The 19251-nt window shown below is 42.1% G+C and overlaps 2 protein-coding genes across 6 annotated transcripts in view; both read right to left on the bottom strand.

Annotated features, from left to right (window-relative positions):
- Positions 1-7747, bottom strand: part of MIPEP (mitochondrial intermediate peptidase) — a 66218-nt gene extending 58471 nt beyond the window's left edge. The window contains exons 1-5 of the mRNA XM_069883182.1: positions 7583-7747; positions 5156-5329; positions 3074-3162; positions 1879-1965; positions 869-932 (exon numbers count right to left, since the gene is read on the bottom strand). Of these exons, the coding sequence (XP_069739283.1) occupies positions 869-932; positions 1879-1965; positions 3074-3162; positions 5156-5329; positions 7583-7708 (540 nt within the window). The 5' untranslated portion in view covers positions 7709-7747. The remainder of the gene's footprint in view (positions 1-868; positions 933-1878; positions 1966-3073; positions 3163-5155; positions 5330-7582) is intronic.
- A 2025-nt stretch (positions 7748-9772) lies between these two features.
- On the bottom strand, positions 9773-17570 carry LOC138735320 (complement C1q and tumor necrosis factor-related protein 9A-like). 5 transcript variants are annotated; one of them, XM_069883231.1, is made up of 5 exons: positions 16906-17568; positions 16229-16470; positions 14560-14759; positions 12334-12396; positions 9773-10644 (listed from the first exon to the last, which is right to left on the bottom strand). In XM_069883231.1, the coding sequence occupies exons 3-5, from the start codon at positions 14723-14725 to the stop codon at positions 9839-9841; spliced, it is 1035 nt and encodes a 344-aa protein (XP_069739332.1). In that variant the 5' UTR covers positions 14726-14759; positions 16229-16470; positions 16906-17568; the 3' UTR covers positions 9773-9838. The 5 variants fall into 5 exon arrangements, with proteins under 5 accessions (XP_069739332.1, XP_069739333.1, XP_069739334.1 ...); XM_069883232.1 differs by having other exon boundaries at positions 16229-16380; XM_069883233.1 differs by having other exon boundaries at positions 16229-16318; positions 16906-16945.
- Between the last annotated feature and the right edge of the window lie 1681 nt (positions 17571-19251).

Below are 19251 nucleotides of genomic sequence, written 5' to 3'. Positions count from 1 at the left end.
AGCAGAAACCAATGGAAAAGTGGAATAGGCAGGGGAGGAAGAGGAAAACATACAAAAATAAGGGGCAAGTGAAATTGTAATTGAAACAGGATGAAGCACCGTAAGATCAATGGTCAAATCAGAAATAAAACCCCAAATCCAAGTTTCAGAGCTGTTCTTTGTACAAAGTATTTGTAAAAATATGTTCTAGAAGCATTTTCCAGGTTACAAAAAAAAATCACAACCATAACCTTCAGAGTAAATTTACAACATAAATCTGGTAAAAGAGCCTTCGTACAGAACTTCTTGGAGAGTATGACTCAAAGAAACATGGTACTAACTTTATACCAGGACATTAGCTATGAACAGACATTTAAGAGAGCATCCATACCTCAAAAGCCGATAGTTTAGGTACATCTATCACTAATTATTGCACAAGCATGTAAACGCTCCAGAGATGCAATGAGACCATGCCCAGACATTCAGTTGTGCACAAAATCTACAACTTCTGGCTATGTGAACATCAAAGGAGAAACCTGGACACGCACCTGATCACTTCTAAGCGACTCTACTTGATTAACCTGTCATCACAGTGCACAGGATGCTGCCTTTCCCTTCTGCAGCTTGCTGAGACAACTAAGCATTTATTTAAAATATCTGATGCAGACACCAATCAAAGGAAGCAAGATCCCAGGTCTTGCTTACAGCTCTTCATAAGAGACAAAGGAATGACAAGGGTCAAACTGGGAAAAACAGCAACTAACAGCAACACAGAAGACATTGGGAATCTTGGAGGACAAACTGGCCCAGAACCACACATCCCACATTTCATTATCTGGTCTTCAATATTCAGGCAAATTTCTGTTCACAGAGTGTAGCCAAAAATTACCTTTTCTTCATCCAAATGAATGCCACTGATCTCAAAATCAAACATAAAAAGTTCTGCCACTCGCCTAAAAATACAGTAAATCCCCGTTAAAACAGCCTCATCTGATAACAAGCACAATTTCTTAACAGATTTTGGCCACAGTAGCAATTTAGGTTTGAAGTCTTTTACAGAGAGTAACAACTGTTCTATTAGTATTGTTATTAAGGACATAGACTTCCTATGGTTTAGATCCTTAACAGTTTACTCAGTGAAAACTGGGTTTTTTCTTTGCAATTATTTTAGTCATCTGCATTGAAAATATCTTTCAAAATAATTCCACTACATTAACCCATATGTTTAACCAATTTGTGCAAATTACCATCTTAGTTCGACACTTCCTTTATTCTAACAGATTAGAGAAAGATCTCTTCAAATCTAACATTCTTGATTGTCAGGAAAGAAGGAAGAAGGAAGTAACTTACTCAAACATTAAGCTTGTCTAACCATGTAAGCAAAGAAATAATTCAAAACTATAATTGAATTCAGCTAATAAAACATTCTACAGCAATCATAAAGTAAGCTTTAAATATATACACTGTTAATCTGAATTTGAAAGATGTTTCTATAAACTGAAATCAAGTTATATAGTCTGCTCCCTACATTTATTGCTAAAAACACTGATATATAACAGCACAGCACATGATTTTAATCAAAATGCTGTTATCAAAGAAAATACCAAGTTTTCCTTTTTTTTTGTTTTTGCAGATCTCAGTTATCCAGCTTAAATATCAGCTTAAATATATCTTGCGCCGTAGTCACAGAGACATTCTCCAAGACCACAGAACTACAAACTTCCTAACTCCTCTGCAGGTAATTTAGTAACGGCTAATAAATTAGTAACAGAGATACGGTATGTTTTCCAGTTGTAGTAATTAATTTAACAAAACACAAAATATAAGCAAAATAAGGAATTATATATACTATTATATATACTATCTAAAAATCTAAATCTATAAGCATTAATTAAGTACCTGGTTTCTGGATCTAGGGAACTCATAACAACTTCATCAGCTAGCAGACGTCTCAAACTCTGGCACAGATCAACATCTGTATTCAATCTGGAAAGACAGAGTAGAAGAATCACACATTAATAACAAATAATAACATTTCAGCTTCTTATTCAAAGGCAGAGCTTAATGCTTACTGAAACAACTTTGAAAAACAAGGACTGCATTTTCAAAATGCTTTCTGGTTCACAACCACATTTAAAAATGACAAAATTTTTATACAGAGATGCGTGGACAAATTAGCATGGAACAGGTCTTGTGTCTCTATCCAAATAGGAAAATACTTCTGGATGAATACTTCACTGCCTCTGCAACTTACTGTGGGTCAACAGGTCAACCAGTCACCGCCTCTGCTAACCAGGAACCCTGAAGGAAGCAGCAGACTCTGGGTCACCTTCACAGTACTGCTGGGTAAAGCCTCCACTTAAGAAAGCTACTCCAGAATGTCACAAGAAGAAAAGATCACTGTGTTTGGAGATTAAAGATCATCCCTTTCCACATTCTCAGCATCCAGAGCAGAAGAGAATCAAATCAATCCACTGTTGTCAAGGACCAGAGGAATATTTTGGGATTTAGGTTTTATGATTTAAAAAAATGTTCTATGAAATGGATTTTAAATAAAGCACATGCTTGCCAAGGTAGACCAGGCATGTATCGTAACCCTAGACAGACACATCCTCAAACATTTATTTTAAATGGGAACTGTCCTGTCCTCTCTCACATATCCCACTTACTGGCTGGAATTCAAGGGGTCAACAAACCAGGAGAAAAAGTGTTCTGAAATATGATAGTTTAAATCTTAAAAACAAATCATCATTTTGTACATATGCTTTATAACAGCTAGTTAACTGTCACAAGTCCTAGAAAAACATAGTTTTTAGTCCTTGCTGGCTTTCAGAGTCAGGGAATTAGTTGATAACTCAAAAACTATTCTGAACCAACTAAAATAAAAACACCTCTCATGAGATACTGTAGAAAGTTAAATATTTAAATATCTGTAACAGCAAGATTGATACTTTGTTCTCATGTGCAAATCCTTCCTACATGCTTTTCTTTTGATTACTGTTTTTATAAATGATCACAGTAATTTTTAGCGACACATACAGATACAGTAAAAAAAAAAAAAAAAAAAAGAAAAAAAGAAAAGACAACAACATACTTCTCTACCACGGTACCAATATTCCTGCAAGCTTCTTCAGCGGCCTCCCTGAATGCAAAGTCAGGATGAGCAATTTTCACGAAATCAGCCTGACATGTTAGAAGAAAATAGTTAGGCAAAAAGACAAAAAAAACCCCTTTCATTATAAACAAAGTTGCACTCAAGTAGTTCCATTTACATTAACATTTATTTCTACAGGTGTGTGTGGAATCTATTTGCAGAATTTGCCATTTTTTCTAACAAAAAAAAAAATAAAGCTTATTGGAAAACTGTGTTGATAACTATTAAAACAGACAGTGAACATTTCTTTCCAAAAAATATCTTCAATACATACGCTTCTTTCAAACATTTTTAGTATGGTGTGTATCTTAACAATCCTTACAACATACTGTTACTGCAATGTCTTTAAACGTCATTATGAAAGATTTTAAAACCAAAATTCATAATTAAGAAGAAAATACCACCAAATGCGTGTAGAGGGGTTTTTTTCACACATTTTTTACCCTTGTGCAGAAAACATCAAGTTCTGCTTTGACACCATTATCTAGTATGAAGAAATATATTTAAAAAGAAAACCTAAAAGCTCTCTTGGATTCAGAACAGGGGTTTTATTTCACTTACTAATTTTCAGTAAGTGTCCAAATACTTAAAGGAGTTCAGAAGGCTAGAAAGATACTAAAAGGGGGCTGGGGAACTAGGGGCTTCCACGACTACCAACATGAATTCAGGGAGGTTCTGGCATTGAAATGATAAAGAATTAAAAATTAGGAATATATTTAATTAAAATTTAATTAGAAATACATTGAAGACATTGAGCATGATTTTACCAAAAGTACATGAAACAAGCTTGACTCTAACAGTGTGACTGCAGTTTGATTGAAAAGGCAATCTTACAAACGTTACACATCTACGATTTTTACTTCTTAGTATCCCTGTTTAAAATTCCATATAATATTGACAGACTAGATACTGAAGGGTAGATCTCAAAATTCTTGCCAATAGGTAACGATCACCAAATCGCTTCTAGAAAGAGCTCTGCAGCCTCAGGATCTTTGAACATGCAAACCTGAAAGTAGTATTTAGGATGGAATTTTAACTTGGCAAACTGGTATAAATCTATGACCACTGAATTCCGACATTAGTGTTTTAGTTAGATATTGATTGAGTAAGAGGAACTGGACAGAGTCTACATAAAATATAACAGACAAAAGGAGAATTAGTGACTTGACAGAGCATGTAAGTATTTTCAGAAGGAAAAAGTGCCTAGCACAAAAGATGTCTTGAATCTAGAAAATACTAAGAAACAAGATTTGAGAACTGCAAACAGGCAGAGAAATTCAAATGTGAACACCAAAGTGAAAAAACACAGTGATGTAGTCATTAACAACTTATTTTGGTATGAACATTCAGTCTGCTTCCTTCAAATCAAAAGTGATGCTTTGATAAAAGATATACTTTGGGCAAACAGTTTCTAGAGAGCAATATAAAGTGCTCCCTTAAACTTAACATTTTGTGATACAGAATATCAGATAAAGTAGACTGTGGACTACAGAGTTCGAAATCTAGGAAATACTTGCATTTTGTTCTTGTGTCAATAAAAAGCAATACCATTTAGTTTCATCTGCTGCTTTTAATCTGCAAGTTCTTTATGGACCTTCACCTACAAACCTTCATAGCTTAAAAACATGTGCCTTGCATCCCCAACTTTAACTTTGAGAGCAATCCCTTGTTTTCCATAACATGAGACTGTAAAACTTATGCATTAACATTACAGCAGAAATACAATAATGATTTCACTGTTATTTTTCTTGTTGTGGCCTTCACAGTATCTTTACAATCTGCCTTAATTTTAACTGGACAGTTTGACAGGATTCTGTGATTTGTAGTTACTTATCCTTTGGTAAAAGCCTCTGTAATTAACTTTCAATCAAGTTAATTTTCTGTCTTAACACAGTTTCACAGAGTTGATCTGCTATTTACCACACTGCAGAAAACTATAAAATGGAAGAACACGGTGTAAGCTTATTAAGTTGGTCAGTTTAAAATAAATTGCTTCAAATAATAATAAAAGTCGTAGATTACCAAGTCTGCTACTCTGCACAAGGCATCTGAAAGCTGATCAAAGATCATTACTGTCTCTGGTCCAGGTGGTGTTGAACATGCCTTCTGGACTAGCTGTTCCGATTCTTGCAGTGCCTTGTCCTGTGCCTCTTGAAATCCTTCTGGACAGCTCAGTTCCGGAACGCCAAACAGACCCTAGCGTACAAAACAAAATGAAAACACATGACTATTACTCACCTTAATTTTTGCCCCTTTGTTTCAGGAATTATCACCACAAAATTTTGCCAGAATGACCCTCGCTAGCATATCGTGTCACTTCCCTAAAACATTTCCACAAGTGTCTTTTGCAATGAGAAGAGTCACAAAATCAGACACTGACATCCCTGGCAAAAACAATTTCCCAGAGCAAAACCTCATTGATGTTCTTTTAGTCAGAATTGATCTCAGCAAATCTTAAGAATTTAGTAGCAAATCATCACAAATTCTCCTCTTTCATCCCATAAGCTCCTATGCCATCCTTTTCTCAAAGCACTTTTTATCTCGCTTCCAAAGCATGGACACCAGACAAATCCTAGGAAGTCCATTTACATTCTGCAATGCAGGAAAATCACCCCTCTGAAGCAAAAGAGAACATGAAGACTAAGCAGCAGTGTCAAAACAGTGAATGAGTCAGCCAGCAGCTCTAGATATCAATAGATTGCAGGCAATAGGACAGTGCTCAGACTCACTAAATGGGGCCTAAATACTGGAACAAGATCTCAAAGGAACGATCTGCAACAACCCAAAAATTTTATGGCATGAATACTTTTATTCCTGAAGTACTTACCAAGCTTGGCCCTGTCCAACAGGGCAGTGTAAACACACTGTCTTGGGCAGGGTAATTTTATACATACAAACACATATAAATCCATGCACACAAACATAAATACACATGTATCGTATCACCCTTCAATAGTGCTTGCTGTACATGAGACTCAAGACTGCGTCCTCATTCAGATCCTAAGCCAGTGTCCTGCAACGTCCCAGAGGACTAACACCTGGTTTTTAAAGGTGTGAATTACTATGCACACAGTGCCACTGAAAATACACATCTTACACTGTCCAGGAACTTGTTTAGATTCCCAGGGCTCACATGAACAAACCTACCTGACTCACACTAAAGAAATACAAGTGCTACCAACTCAGCAAACTAAATGCTTTTTTGCTACATGCAACTGAATGTCAAGGATGATTTCCACACACACGGATGTTAGCAGTCTAACTGATCATGCTGCACATGGGCAGATTAAAAAAAGACACAGTCAGGTAAGGGCTGGGAGTGGGAAAGGTAATGCCTATGTATACACATGGTCTCTACATGTGGCTCTAGATAAACGTTTCAACAAACAAGGCCTGTGATTTTCAAGGCCTTGAGCATCTGGAAGACAGAATGTTTGCTTACAACCAAACCAAACCTTTACAAAGATGTAACCGCCCAACCCACTGGTAATGGCCTGGCTGTCCCCGCCACCGCAATTTAGAATGATAGAACAACTTGAGCCGCAGCAGACCTCAAACATCATCCAATTCCAACCTCCCTGCCATGGGCAGGGACGCTTCCCACTAGGTCAGGTTGTTCAATGCCTCAGCCAACCTGGTCTTGAACACCTCCAGGGATGGGGCATCCACAACTTTCCTGGGCAATCTGTTCCACTGCCTCACCACCTCCATCATGAAGAATTTCTTCCCGATGTCTAGTCTAAGTCTTCCATCTTCCAATTTAAAGCCATTCCCCCTTGGCCTATCACTACATGCCCCTGTAAAAAGTTCCTCCTCAGTTTTCTTGTAGACCCCTTCAGGTACTGGAAGATTGCTATACAGCCCCCCAGAGTCTTCTCCAGGCTGAACAAGCCCAACTCTCTCAGCCTGTCCTCATATCAGAAGTGCTAGAGTGTTCTGATCATCCCTGTAGCCTCCTCTAAACCCATTCCAACAGCTCCATATCCTTCTTGTGTTAAGGATTCCAGAACTGGACACAATATTCCAGGCAAGATCTCACAAGAGAGGAATAGAGGGGCAGAATCACCTCCCTTGACCTGCTGGCCACGCCCCCTTTGATGGAGCCCAGGATATGGTTGGCCTTGTGGGCTACGAGCGCACATTACTGGCTCACGTTGAGCTTCCCATCAACCTTCACCCCCAAGTCCTTCTCTGCAGGGCCGATTAATCACATCATCCCCCATCCCGTCCTGAAATCGCGGCTTGCCCTGACCCAGGTGTAGGACCCTGCACTTGGCCTCGTTGAACCTGATGAGGTTTTCACACCCCCACTTTCCCAGCCCGCCCAGGTCCCCCTAGATGACACCCCGTCCTTCCACTGCGACAACCGCACCGCCCAGCTCGGTGCCCCCTGCGGCAGGCGAACTCCTTCTCGCTGTCGCTAACGCGAGCACCGACCCTCGCGCTCACCGTGCCCGCCCCCCCCGGCCGCGGCCATTGCCGCGCGTCGAAGGCGGCGCCCACGGGGCTCCAGGCGGAGCTGCCGGCGCGGCCCCGCAGCGCCCGGCCCAGCGCGCGCTGCCACCCGCCCAGCATCGCGGCCCCGCGGGGAAGAGGCGGAGCTGCCGGGGTCGGCCCCGCGCGGGCCGTTCCGGGGCGGGGCTGCCGGGAGCCCGGGGCCGCTTAAAGGGGCTTCGGGCCGAGCTGTGGCCGAGCGGTTCGGGCTGGAAGGGAGCTCAGAGCCCATCCAGTTCAGCTCCCTGCCACGGGCACCTCCCAGCAACTAGGCTGCTCACAGCCCCGTCCACCCCGGCCTTGGACACATCCAGGGATGGGGCAGCCACAGCTTCCCTGGGCAGCCTGTGCCCGTGCCTCACCACCCCCAGCGTGAAGAGTTTCTTCCTTATGTCCAGTCTAAATCGTCCTCTCCAATTTAAAGTCATTACCCCTCGCCTTATCACTACGTGCCTTTGTCCAGAGAAGAGCAAGGAAGCTGGTGAAGGGGCTGGAGAACAGGCCTTATGAGGAGCGGCTGAGAGAGCTGGGGGTGTTTAGCCTGGAGGAGGCTGAGGGGAGACCTCATTGCTCTCTACAACTACCTGAAAGGAGGTTGTAGAGAGGATGGTGCTGGCCTCTTCTCCCAAGTGACAGGGGACAGGACGAGAGGGAATGGCCTCAAGCTCCCCCAGGGGAGGTTTAGGCTGGACATCAGGAAAAAATTTTTCACAGAAAGGGTCATTGGGCACTGGAACAGGCTGCCCAGGGAGGTGGTTGATTCACCTTCCCTGGAGGTGTTTAAGGCATGGGTGGACGAGGTGCTGAGGGGCATGGTTTAGTGATTGATGGGAATGGTTGGACTCGATGATCTGGTGGGTCTCTTCCAACCTGGTTATTTTATGATTCTATGATTTGTAAAAACTTCCTCCCTAACTTTCTTGTGGCCACTTCAGATACAGGAAGGTCACTAGAAGGTCTCCTCAGAGCCTTCTCTTCTCCAGGCTGAACAACAAGCCCCATACCACAGAGTTGTCCTCTATTGTGCAGAGTCTAGCTTGAAATGAACTGTACTGCAGCTGCAGCTATAAAAATGGTTTGTGCACGTTGGGAACTTTTTGAGTTAAAAAATAGGCAAAGCGGACAGGAGTGGACAATTTAAAGAATAGGGACTGTATGGTCTCCCTAGTCCGCCTTTTATTATTTATATATTTGTAGAAAGATTTTTTGTTATCTGTCACTGACTTGGCCAATCCAATTTCTAGCTGAGCCTTAGCCCTCCTGATTTTTTCCCTACACAATCTCACTTCCCTCCTGTAGTCCACCCCAGAGGCCTGTCCCTTCTTCCAGAGCCCATAAACATTTCTCTTCTTCTTGATATCACTCAAGATCTCTCTATTCAACCAAGCTGGCTTTCTCCCCTGCCGGCTTTTTTTCCGGACCACGGGGATGGCTTTCTCTTGAGCTGCTAGGACCACCCTTTTGAAGAGCTCCCAGCCCTCCTGGGCTCCCTTGCCCTTGAGTACTGTCTCCCATGAGACTTCACCAACCAGCCTTCTGAAGAGATCAAAGTCTGCCCTCTGGAAATTTAATTTACACTTGGTATCTTGTAACTGGGACAAGAAGGCTAGACGTAAGGAAGAATTTCTTCATCAGGAGAGTGGGGAGGCGCTGGCACAGGTTGCCCAGGGAAGCTGTGGCTGCCCCATCCCTGGAGGTGTTCAAGGCCAGGTTAGATGGGGCCTTGGTTAGCCTGTTCTAGTGGGAGGTGTCCCTACCCATGGCAGGGGGGTTGGAGCTGGATGATCTTTAAGGTACCTTCCAACTCAAACTATTCTATAATTCTGTGATTCTAATTCAAACTCTTCCACGTACAGGTCTGAATCCTGAGCTGTGGTTTAGCAGCTGGTCATGAAAACTTCAGCACAATAAGTTGTGCGATGAGCTGCTGTGTGCATAAGGAGGCCTCATTTCCTACAGATACAAGTAGTGTGATTCTGTGCCTTCCCACTGTGATGACTTCAGCAATCAAAATCAAATTTTACTCAACATTTAGGGATATATCTAGTTGGTCCCAACCTGTCTTGCAGTCTTACATCTCCCTCTCAGCCCTCAGCATACCTTCCTGGTTTCTGCTCTCCACTGACTCTGGTAGAAGTTGGCCAGCAGATGAAAACTTTATTAAGGAAGACCAATGGACACATACATACAGCATCCATGAATAACATGGAGTTACACAGTGGGCAATGGCAGCAGCTGTGTTGGCTCAGAGTTGCTGAACAGGAGGAACCCAGTGAAGGTGGTGTCATCATCAGCATCTGCAAACAGCCCATTGAAAGTCTCTCCTTGGTGAGCCTGCAGCCACACCTCATCTCCTCCCTGTAGCTCAAGGATGGTGGCTCCTGAAGCCTGGTCCTCTCCACTCTGGTACCGATCCACTGTGTGCAGCATCTTGATGCCATTTTTAACTAGAGCTACTCGCACATTCCTTGAGTAGACAGTGATGTGGTAGGTGAAATAGTAAACACCGGGGTATTTGCAGGTGAATTTGCCAGTAGCTGGGTTGTAGTCATTCAGACCATTATAAAGCACCTTGTCAAACTTGATTGGGCGATTTGGAGGGGGAAATTTGGTGAAAATTGTCAGGCCAACACTGAAAGCACTCCTTGGCTGGACTCCTGGGGGACCTATGTTCCCCTTATCTCCTCTGTCTCCTTTCAAGCCTCTTTCCCCCTGAACTCCTGGATGACCTGGTGGCCCCAGATCTCCAGTATTGCCTTTAGGACCTGTATTACCGGTTGGGCCAATTGGCCCCGGGAAACCAACTCTTCCAGGGTGGCCGATTTCACCCTTTGTCCCTTTTGGACCCATGGGCCCAATGTCTCCTTTTAACCCCCTTTGTCCTTGTAGTCCCAGCTCTCCCTTCTGACCTTTGTAACCCACTGACCCCATAACTCCTTTTGGTCCCAGTTTCCCAGGTGGTCCTCTTTCTCCTTTATCTCCTTTGTTCCCCTTTTCTTCAACAGTCCCATTGGCTCCTAAATGAAAAAAAAAAAAAAAAAAGACAAAAAACCACTTTCTTGTGATCTTCCACTGGATTAGAAGGGCACAACATGAGTGTCAGCATGAAGACATACTTATGTTGGTATGTGTCTTCACTGTACATACTGTGCTCACTGTACATACAATTTCTTGTAGATTTAGGTGTAGGATAACATCTGAAGAACCTGCTGTTGTGTTAGAAAACAGGTGTCCTGCTGAGAGCAGCAATAATGAGCTCCAACAAAGGAAGGTGTTATTTGTCTACAAAAAGCACTGGACGGCTCACATCATGGGGGCACAAACAGCATCCATCCAGACACTTGTTTTCAGCCTTTGATATATAAAGTGGGGGAGACGGTTCACAATTTAATCAGAGGAAGGTTCTATTTGTACAATACTCAGAACTTGTTTGCTGTGTGTTTCTATAATTTCTACATGCTTGGGTTTCCTAGATTGCTGATGCAGCGCAACTAAAGGCATTCTGTCCTTGTTATTTGCTACCACATGCTACATTTATTCTTCATCCACTCTTGAACTGAAGCTCAAAGCCTTTGGAAATCCTCTGATTGCTGCACAAGTGTTGTGCAGCCTCATGATGTGAAGGCCTCAAGATATGAAGGGCGTGTTAGCAGTTGATACATAAAAGATACCATAATGATCATATACTCCATCAATCAGGAAAAGAAGCTGATAATTTCTGCATAAGAGCCTCTGACTTCTGATGTTAGCAATAATACTCTATTTGCAGTTTACTGTTTTCAATTTACAATTGAGAGTGTTTAACAGCAACAATGAACTGCAAATAGATGAGATTGTATGGTGAACCTTTGGGAGAAGCAGCGTGGGTCCATCAGGACAAGGAGCGAGAAAGACAAGGTAGCTTGGGTAACTTTAAAAATTTGTGACCTCATGTCTCATGCTTCTTCCAGGACTGGGGTTGTTTCTAATAATCTGGAGAAAAAATATGAGGGTTGCAGAGCAGCTTGTAATTACTTCCATCCAATGCATATACCATGTGTTATTTTTCAGGGTTAGCTTCAGGATTTTGGAGAACCTGGACACTGTCTTTGGCAGATTTCCATGCTTTTGGATGTATACATATATACAATAATTCTACAGATGCACAAGTCCAGCATCTCAGAGATACTGACTTTGTGCAGAATTATGTGATGCCACTTGCTCAATGATGGACTCCCTGCTACTACGCATGAGTCACTCTGCACATGTACATCTGTCTGACAAAGGACACATGTTGCATAAGCATAGGTTGGCTAAACAGATGTAGTATACAGAATCTACTATATTTTTAGATGTATAACCTGTGTATTCTACAATTTCTTTCCCTGCAGTTGCAGACATAGCTACAGGAGCCTTACTTTCCTGCGGTACCTTCAGATGTGGTGTCTTCCTCAGCTGCTGACAAAAGAATCAGAGATGGGAAAGGCAGGATAACAGGCTGAGTGAACAAGCTGTAGGACATCAGAGGCAGCAGGATAATTGGAGATGGGAAATTGCACTTGTAATGTCAGCATATGTGTGCAGCCTCTACGACTTCTGGAAAAAAAGTCTTTTCAATCTTTAATAAGGTAATTTCACTACAGCTAGAACATATAGCGCGTCCAGTGCTCACAAACACAAGTGCAACAGTTGACATGCAAATAATAAATTTGACACTCTTTGCTGACCTTGTTCTCCCTTCTGTCCATTTACACCATCTTTTCCTGGACTGCCAGGAAGTCCTGCTTCACCTAGTACAGAAGAGAAAAACAGATTTGCATTAAACAATTAAATCAGGATTAAAAAAAATAGGTAAATCCTTCTATAATCCTTCCTCTTTGAGTCTAGTTAAACACTAATGTAAAAAGTAGTCCAATTCCTGACTTCTGTTGGGTGCCACTGCTGGTACTTCTATCTTATGGAGAGGTTGACAGAGAGTACAGAAATTCTGTTTGAGGATCATGCTTTTTGAGACAGAGGGAGTCCTTGGCATAAAGAGTTAGGTTATTGAGATATGTAGAGGAGCTATACCCTGATCAGGACCACCAATTTGAAACTTCTTGTCCTGTTGTCACCTCCTTCTAATGGAAGATACCAGCAGCAAAAGGAGTGAGGAAGCCACAGCAAGAAGCTTTGCAGGCACAGGAAGTCTGGTAGTGGAACAATGGTGAACACCCGTCTGCAGAAGAGACTTCTACAGGGGTTTGGCCAATGGTAACGAAACGTTACAGTGGAATAATATTGCCTGTAGATCTGAGGAAGGCATTCATGCTCTTGATCCCTGTTTCCAGCAGGACACGGACTTTCCACTGCTCTAAAGAGAGCAATCATAGAAGTGATTTTTCTAGTAACATCACAGGTGACCAAGAGATCACAGAATCACTAGGTTGGAAAATACCTCCAAGATCATCGAGACCAACCATTCCTATCAAACACCAAACTATGCCCCTCCGCACCTCATCCACCCGTCTTTTAAATATCTCCAGGGATGGTGACTCTACCACCTCCCTGGGCAGCCTGTTTCAGTGCCCAATGACCCTTTCTGTGAAAAAGTTTTTCCTGATGTCCAGCCTGAACCTCCCCTGGTGGAGCTTGAGGCCATTCCTCCTTGTCCTGTCCCCTGTCACTTGCGACACAAGCCCAGCTCCCTCCTCTCTACAACCTCCTTTCAGGTAGTTGTAGAAAGCAATGAGATTTCCCCTCAGCCTCCTCTTCTCAAGGCTTCTCAAAGCTCCCTCAGCCGATCCTTGTAAGACTTGTTCTCCAGCCCCCTCACCAGCTTCGTTGCTCTTCTCTGGACTCTCTCCAGAGCCTCAACATCCTTCTTGTGGTGAGGGGCCCAGAACTGAACACAATATTCCAGGAGTGGTCTCACCAGTGCCGAGTACAGAGGGAGGATAACCTCCCTGGACCTGCTGGTCACACCGTTTCTGATACAAGCCAAGATGCCATTGGCCTTCTTGGCCACCTGGGCACACTGCTGGCTCATGTTCAGTTGACTGTCAGTCAACACCCCCAGGTCCTTCTCTGGGCAGCTTTCTTTTTTTTACCTCCCTGTCCTTCATGTGCTTTAGCACAGTGTCTATGAGGACCTGTTCCATGATCTTCCCAGGCAATAATTTTTTTAACAAATTAGAAGCAACAAATTTGCAGTTGTCCTGTGCTTTGCATGCTGGGGTTGTGACATCTCAGATGAAATGTTATATGTACACATGCCCATAGACTTATCGCCTTGTGTAACCCTGGCCTTGATATTGGAGAATGGGTGCAAGGGCTATCATTATCCTGAGGCTCAAAGGGCTATGGGATGATGAGATTACCTGTGTTTTCAGTTAACACACACAGATTTCTGTTACAGCCTGTTAGAGCATACATGAATTCTAAACTGTTGTTTAATAGTTGTAATTCCTGAACTTCCCTCTAATGACTGTTGAGTTACAGCAAGTAGGCACACTCAGAAGCAAGTCCTACAAATGTAAAACTTAGATAAGAAAGAGAAATCTTCTTACTGCTGCACACTTATTTCACCAAACAAGGTATCAGTTTTTGTGGTCTTTTACTGAGCTTGAAGCTCTTTGCAGAACTATAGTTGCTATCTTAATGGTGTAAGAATAGGTTTCCATGCTTTAAAATTTTTCAAATAGACATGAAAATATTCACAAAATAGAAGGTAAAATCTTTCTTATTTCGTTCTTATCCCATGGATGTGACCTCTCCATAGTATTATCTATCATGCTTTCATTATTAGGTCTTTCTTTATGTTTCCTTATTCAAATAAGTAAATGACAAATGACTGAAATGTTTTCTAAACGCTAGGCAGAATAATCCCATTAATGCAGAGTGACTACAGACCACTTCAGGAACTAACAGCATTGCATTTGTTACATGAAATAATTTTTTTATGAACATAGTACCTGTATCTCCCTTGTTGCCTTTTGAACCGTCTCGTCCATCACGACCAGGTATACCATTGTGCCCAGGACTGCCAGGAATGCCAGGATACCCTTGGGTACAGAGATCCTCTTTTTGTGTTTCTGCTGTGCTGACTACAATAGCCAGCAGTATAATCCAGCTTTTCATTGTTTAGGTTATCAGATAGGTTATCTGATCGTGGCTGAAAGATTTAAGAAAGCAAAAGTACATCTGCCTAAGTCTACCTTAGAAGGAGATGCAGGACGTGGATGCAGGAGATGTGGAATGAGGATAAAAAAGAAATTCATTTTGACCATGACTATTGTTTTGGGGTTTTTTATTTGTGGGTGTCTATATAGCATTAAGTACAGTCCTGGAGACCACTGAATGCTATTACGAATAATAATTTAATGGGAATATCAGCCACAGCATCATCCAGGTCCCCCTGGACAACATCCTGTCCTTCCACTGTGACAACTGCATCACTTAGCTTGGTGTCATCTGCAACTCAATCTCGCTGTCAATATTGTTGATGAAGATATTAAACAGCACTGGTCCCAGATGAGGGCAAAGGTGTGAGGGATAAAAGCATGAGAGGTTTTTGGCAAAACCAAGTCTTTAATCTCGTTCTCTCCCTTCATGAAACTATGCTACTTGAAGTCCAGCTTATATTTATCCTTTCAATAATTGTCCTTATGTAATGTCTTCTAATATAGGCTTATCAAAATTCATTGATACTTAATGCCGGACACAACTGGTTTAACTGACTGTAGGAGCGATTAATGGGAAGAGATTAGGCAGAAGAACAAAAATCAAACAGTGACAAAATTAATGCCCATTTTGTTTGGAATTAATGTTCATAAATGTCTAATACAAGAAACTTGAGCTATACGGGTTAAGTAATTATACAGATAAAAGTGATAGTCCGAATGAATAAGTCTTCCTTCATTGTTCTTTCACTAATGAGAACTTAATACTAAGATCAGTATTATTTTTGCAATATTAACTAGCATTGACTAAAATAATGATGTCTTCTGTTTAATCTCTTCACCATTGTTTCTCAGTCTTATGAAACAGTGCACACAAATACCCTGTGGAGAGAGACTAGTATGTTCTCAGTAAGAATAATTACACCCTGCTGGCAATATTCAATCCAAATATTCTTTTAATTTAATTTAGAGAGGAAAATTTTAGTTTTGGGACATGTACCTTAGTAACTTTATTTTGTCTTCAGAAAAGTTTCCCATTTTTCAACAATTATTGGAAATGTAACTTATTGTGCCTTTGCCAAGGGTCTACAGAGAAATGTTTGATCACACACCATCAAAATCCTGTTTTGTCTGCTGCTGCTGCGGCTTGCAGTAAAGAAAGTTGAAAACAGATTAAATATTTGCTACTTCTAAGCTATGTAAACATTTTCTCCAGAGGAGTACAAAAGGAAGAAGTTCTCTGTGTGATGCTGTTAGGGTATGATGCACCCCATAGAGATGTCTGATAGTCCTTGTCTCCTGCCAGAAACCCCCACTCCCCATTGTCTACGGGAATATTTCTTGCATAAGTAATAGACAGTTTGATCCCTGTACATGCTCTCTGCTCCACAGGCCAACGCTATCAATATCATCATCATCTCCACCACCACCATCATCACATCCATAGGATCTTTGTTCTTACCTCATTCTCTTTGTACTTTTAGTATTCTTGGGCATATTTAACCAGAGTTTAAAAGCATCAGGAAGAGGAATGCAAGCTCTAAATATGTGCCTTAAGGACAAGCACTTGTTTGGTCACTAAATTTTCAAAGGTCAGTAATTTAATTTTGAGAGCTGTTCAATAATTAAAACAGAAGCTTAAACTGGAATCTTCATATTCATTCCAATATGAAGCTGAAGCGTTCTGTACTTTGGCTTTTAGTACTGTTATGTGAAAGACAATTGTTAAAATAGATTAATAAGGCTTTGATTTACCTGTTCCATGATACAAATACATTACACAAATGTTAGCCTTAGACAGCTTTGTTGGTTTGTAAGTTGAAAGCTACGTTTTACATCATTATTGTGCTGCTAAAATATGTAATAAAGTTATCAAGCAATTTATAAGGCAATAAGGGACAAAAGACTATAGAAATTAATAATAACAGTTCTGTGAATGTGGCATTACAAATATTAGGTGATTATGGAAAAGAAGTAGCAAGGTTGAATTAAAGTAAATAAATTGAAAGGTGAAGAGAATTTTTCATGTGTAATTAGGAGGCTCCCCATCTAGCCATTCAAGCATCAGTCAGAGCTATTGTCCTACTAAATTATGGGTTAACGGAAACTAAATTTGAAGAAGCCATAATGATACTTAACTGTATCTTCTTGAAACTGCTGCACTCTAAGGACTTGGTGGAAGTAAAGCAACTGACCACTGTACTCCTTAAATGCAGATTGTGAACAGTGAAGGATAAAACCGATAATAACAGGAGTTAATGTGTTATAGGAAGTGGCCTTAATTCACCCCTGTCAGTGTAAGCGACTGCAAAACATTGAGGCTGAGGGGGTTCCCACAATGCAGAGGTACAACGTGTGTGATCTCCATATCAAATAACATAACCTCAGCACAACTGAGCAAGGATTAATTTTCACTAGGGTCTTCACTACCACCCTGCGGTAATAATAAAATACTGCAAGTGTTACGGTGACCTCGTTTTTTTTCTGAGATGTGGGATCTACTGTGCTCTGAAGAAAGGAAGGACAATGATGTGCAGCAATCAGCTGCTCTACTTGAATGAACTTCTATAGCTAAATTAGCCTCGCTGCTGTGCTAATTGAGAAGAAGAAATGAGAGCCACGACAAACGATTTCTTTTTACCTGTTAGACACCATCTGAAATTTTCTAAGGGTGCTTAGCCTCGGCATCCTCTCACACTTCAGAAGTTTCAGTCATTAAAAACTAGCCTACCCTGCCAGTTTAGTGCTGTGCCCTCAAGTGATCTGTCCTACCATGCAGAAAATCTGGATTTATTGATAAACCTTCCTGGCTGCAGGGTGCTGGGAGAGCCGGTTGCTCTTGGGGGAACAGTGCTGGGGGCAGTGAGGGCTCGTGGGGACACGGCAACAATGGCAGGGACTCCCAGGGCAGCAGAGTCCTTACACTGACCAAAAGAGTTTGTATTTTACAATGACAACAGTCAACATCGGGCCCTTCACCACAAGAAGGATGTTGAGGATCTGGAGCGTGTTCAGGGAAGAGTGACAAAGATGGTGAAGGGGCTGGAGAACAGGCCTTATGAGGAACGGCTGAGAGAGCTGGGGTTGTTTAGCCTGGAGGAGGCTGAGGGGAGACCTCATTGCTCTCTATAACTACCTGAAAGGAGGTTGTAGAGAGGAGGGAGCTGGCCTCTTCTCCCAAGTGACAGGGGACAGGACAAGAGGGAATGGCCTCAATCTCCACCAGGGGAGGTTCAGGCTGGACATCAGAAGAAAATTTTTTACGGAAAGGGTCATTGGGCACTGGAACAGGCTGCCCAGGGAGGTGGTTGAGTCACCTTCCCTGGAGGTGTTTAAAAGACAGGTGGATGAGGTGTGGAGGGGCATAGTTTGGTGTTTGATAGGAATGGTTGGACTCGATGATCCTGGAGGTATTTTCCAACCTAGTGATTCTGTGATTCTGATTCTGCAATATCTGTTTATCCCAATTCTGGTATAAGAATGACATAGTTCATTAGTTACATCTACCTTGATGGACTCTGCATTCAGTCTGGTTTGATTGTTTTTTAACAGAGAAACAAGAAAACTGCTGTAGGAATGGCCTTGAACACAAACATTACCATCAGCTGCTTGTAATCTGCCTTATCACAGAATAATGCCTTGGAAATAATAGCACAAGTTCATAATTTCCTCTTTAAAAAGGTGGCATCTGAATGGCAAGAGATGCAGGGAGGAGTTAGATTTATTGCTGTGCTAATTGTTAGGAGCTGAGTATGGCAGTAATGACCATAATGGATGGCTAGTAAAAGAAGATATTCAATCAAAGAATCACAGAGTCATAGAATCATAGCATAGTTTGGGTTGGAAGGGACCTTATAGGTCACCTATTTTCAACCACCCTGCCATGGGCAGGGACATCCCACTAGATCAGGCTGCCCAAGGCCCATCTGACCTGGCCTTGAACACCTCCAGGGATGGGGCATCCACATTCACTGGACAACCTGTGCCAGTGTCTCACCACTTTCATGGTGAAGAAATTCTTCCTTATATCAAGCCTAAATCTGCCCCTCTTCAGTTTATACCCACTCCCCCTCCTCCTGTCACCACAAGCCTTTATGTTTAGTCCCTCTCCTGCTTTCTTGTACCCCTTTCAGGTACTGGAAGGTTGCTATAAGATCTCTTCGGAGCCTTCTGTTCTCCAGGCTGAACAACCCAAACTCTCTCAGCCTGTCCTCATATGGGAAGTGCTTCTGTCCTCTGATCATCTTTGTAGCCCGCCTCTGGACCCGTTCTAGCAGCTCCATATCCTTCTTGTGTTAAGGATTCCAGAACTGGACACAGTATTTCAGGTGAGGTCTCACAAGAGAGGAATAGAGGGACAGAATCCCCTCCCTTGACCTGCTGGTCACACTTCTTTTGATGCAGCCCAGGATACAGTTTGGCCTTCTGGGCTGTGAGCACAAGTTGCCAGCTCACGTCGAGCCTCTCACCGACCAGCACCCCCAA

The sequence above is a fragment of the Phaenicophaeus curvirostris genome, chromosome 1 (assembly GCF_032191515.1).
Source record: "Phaenicophaeus curvirostris isolate KB17595 chromosome 1, BPBGC_Pcur_1.0, whole genome shotgun sequence".
Lineage (NCBI taxonomy): Eukaryota > Metazoa > Chordata > Aves > Cuculiformes > Cuculidae > Phaenicophaeus > Phaenicophaeus curvirostris.
The sequence above is the reverse complement of the archived record's forward strand: the minus strand, read 5'-3'. Positions and strand labels throughout refer to the sequence as shown.

Excerpts from the sequence above, each read along its gene's own strand:
- LOC138735320 (XM_069883234.1), bottom strand. The coding sequence starts at position 14,725 with ATGAAAAGCTGGATTATACTGCTGGCTATTGTAGTCAGCACAGCAGAA. Across the intron at positions 12,397-14,559 it reads AGGCAACAAGGGAGATACAG|GTGAAGCAGGACTTCCTGGC; the intron begins GTACTATGTTCA and ends CTTCTGTACTAG. Across the intron at positions 10,645-12,333 it reads TGGACAGAAGGGAGAACAAG|GAGCCAATGGGACTGTTGAA; the intron begins GTCAGCAAAGAG and ends TTTTTCATTTAG.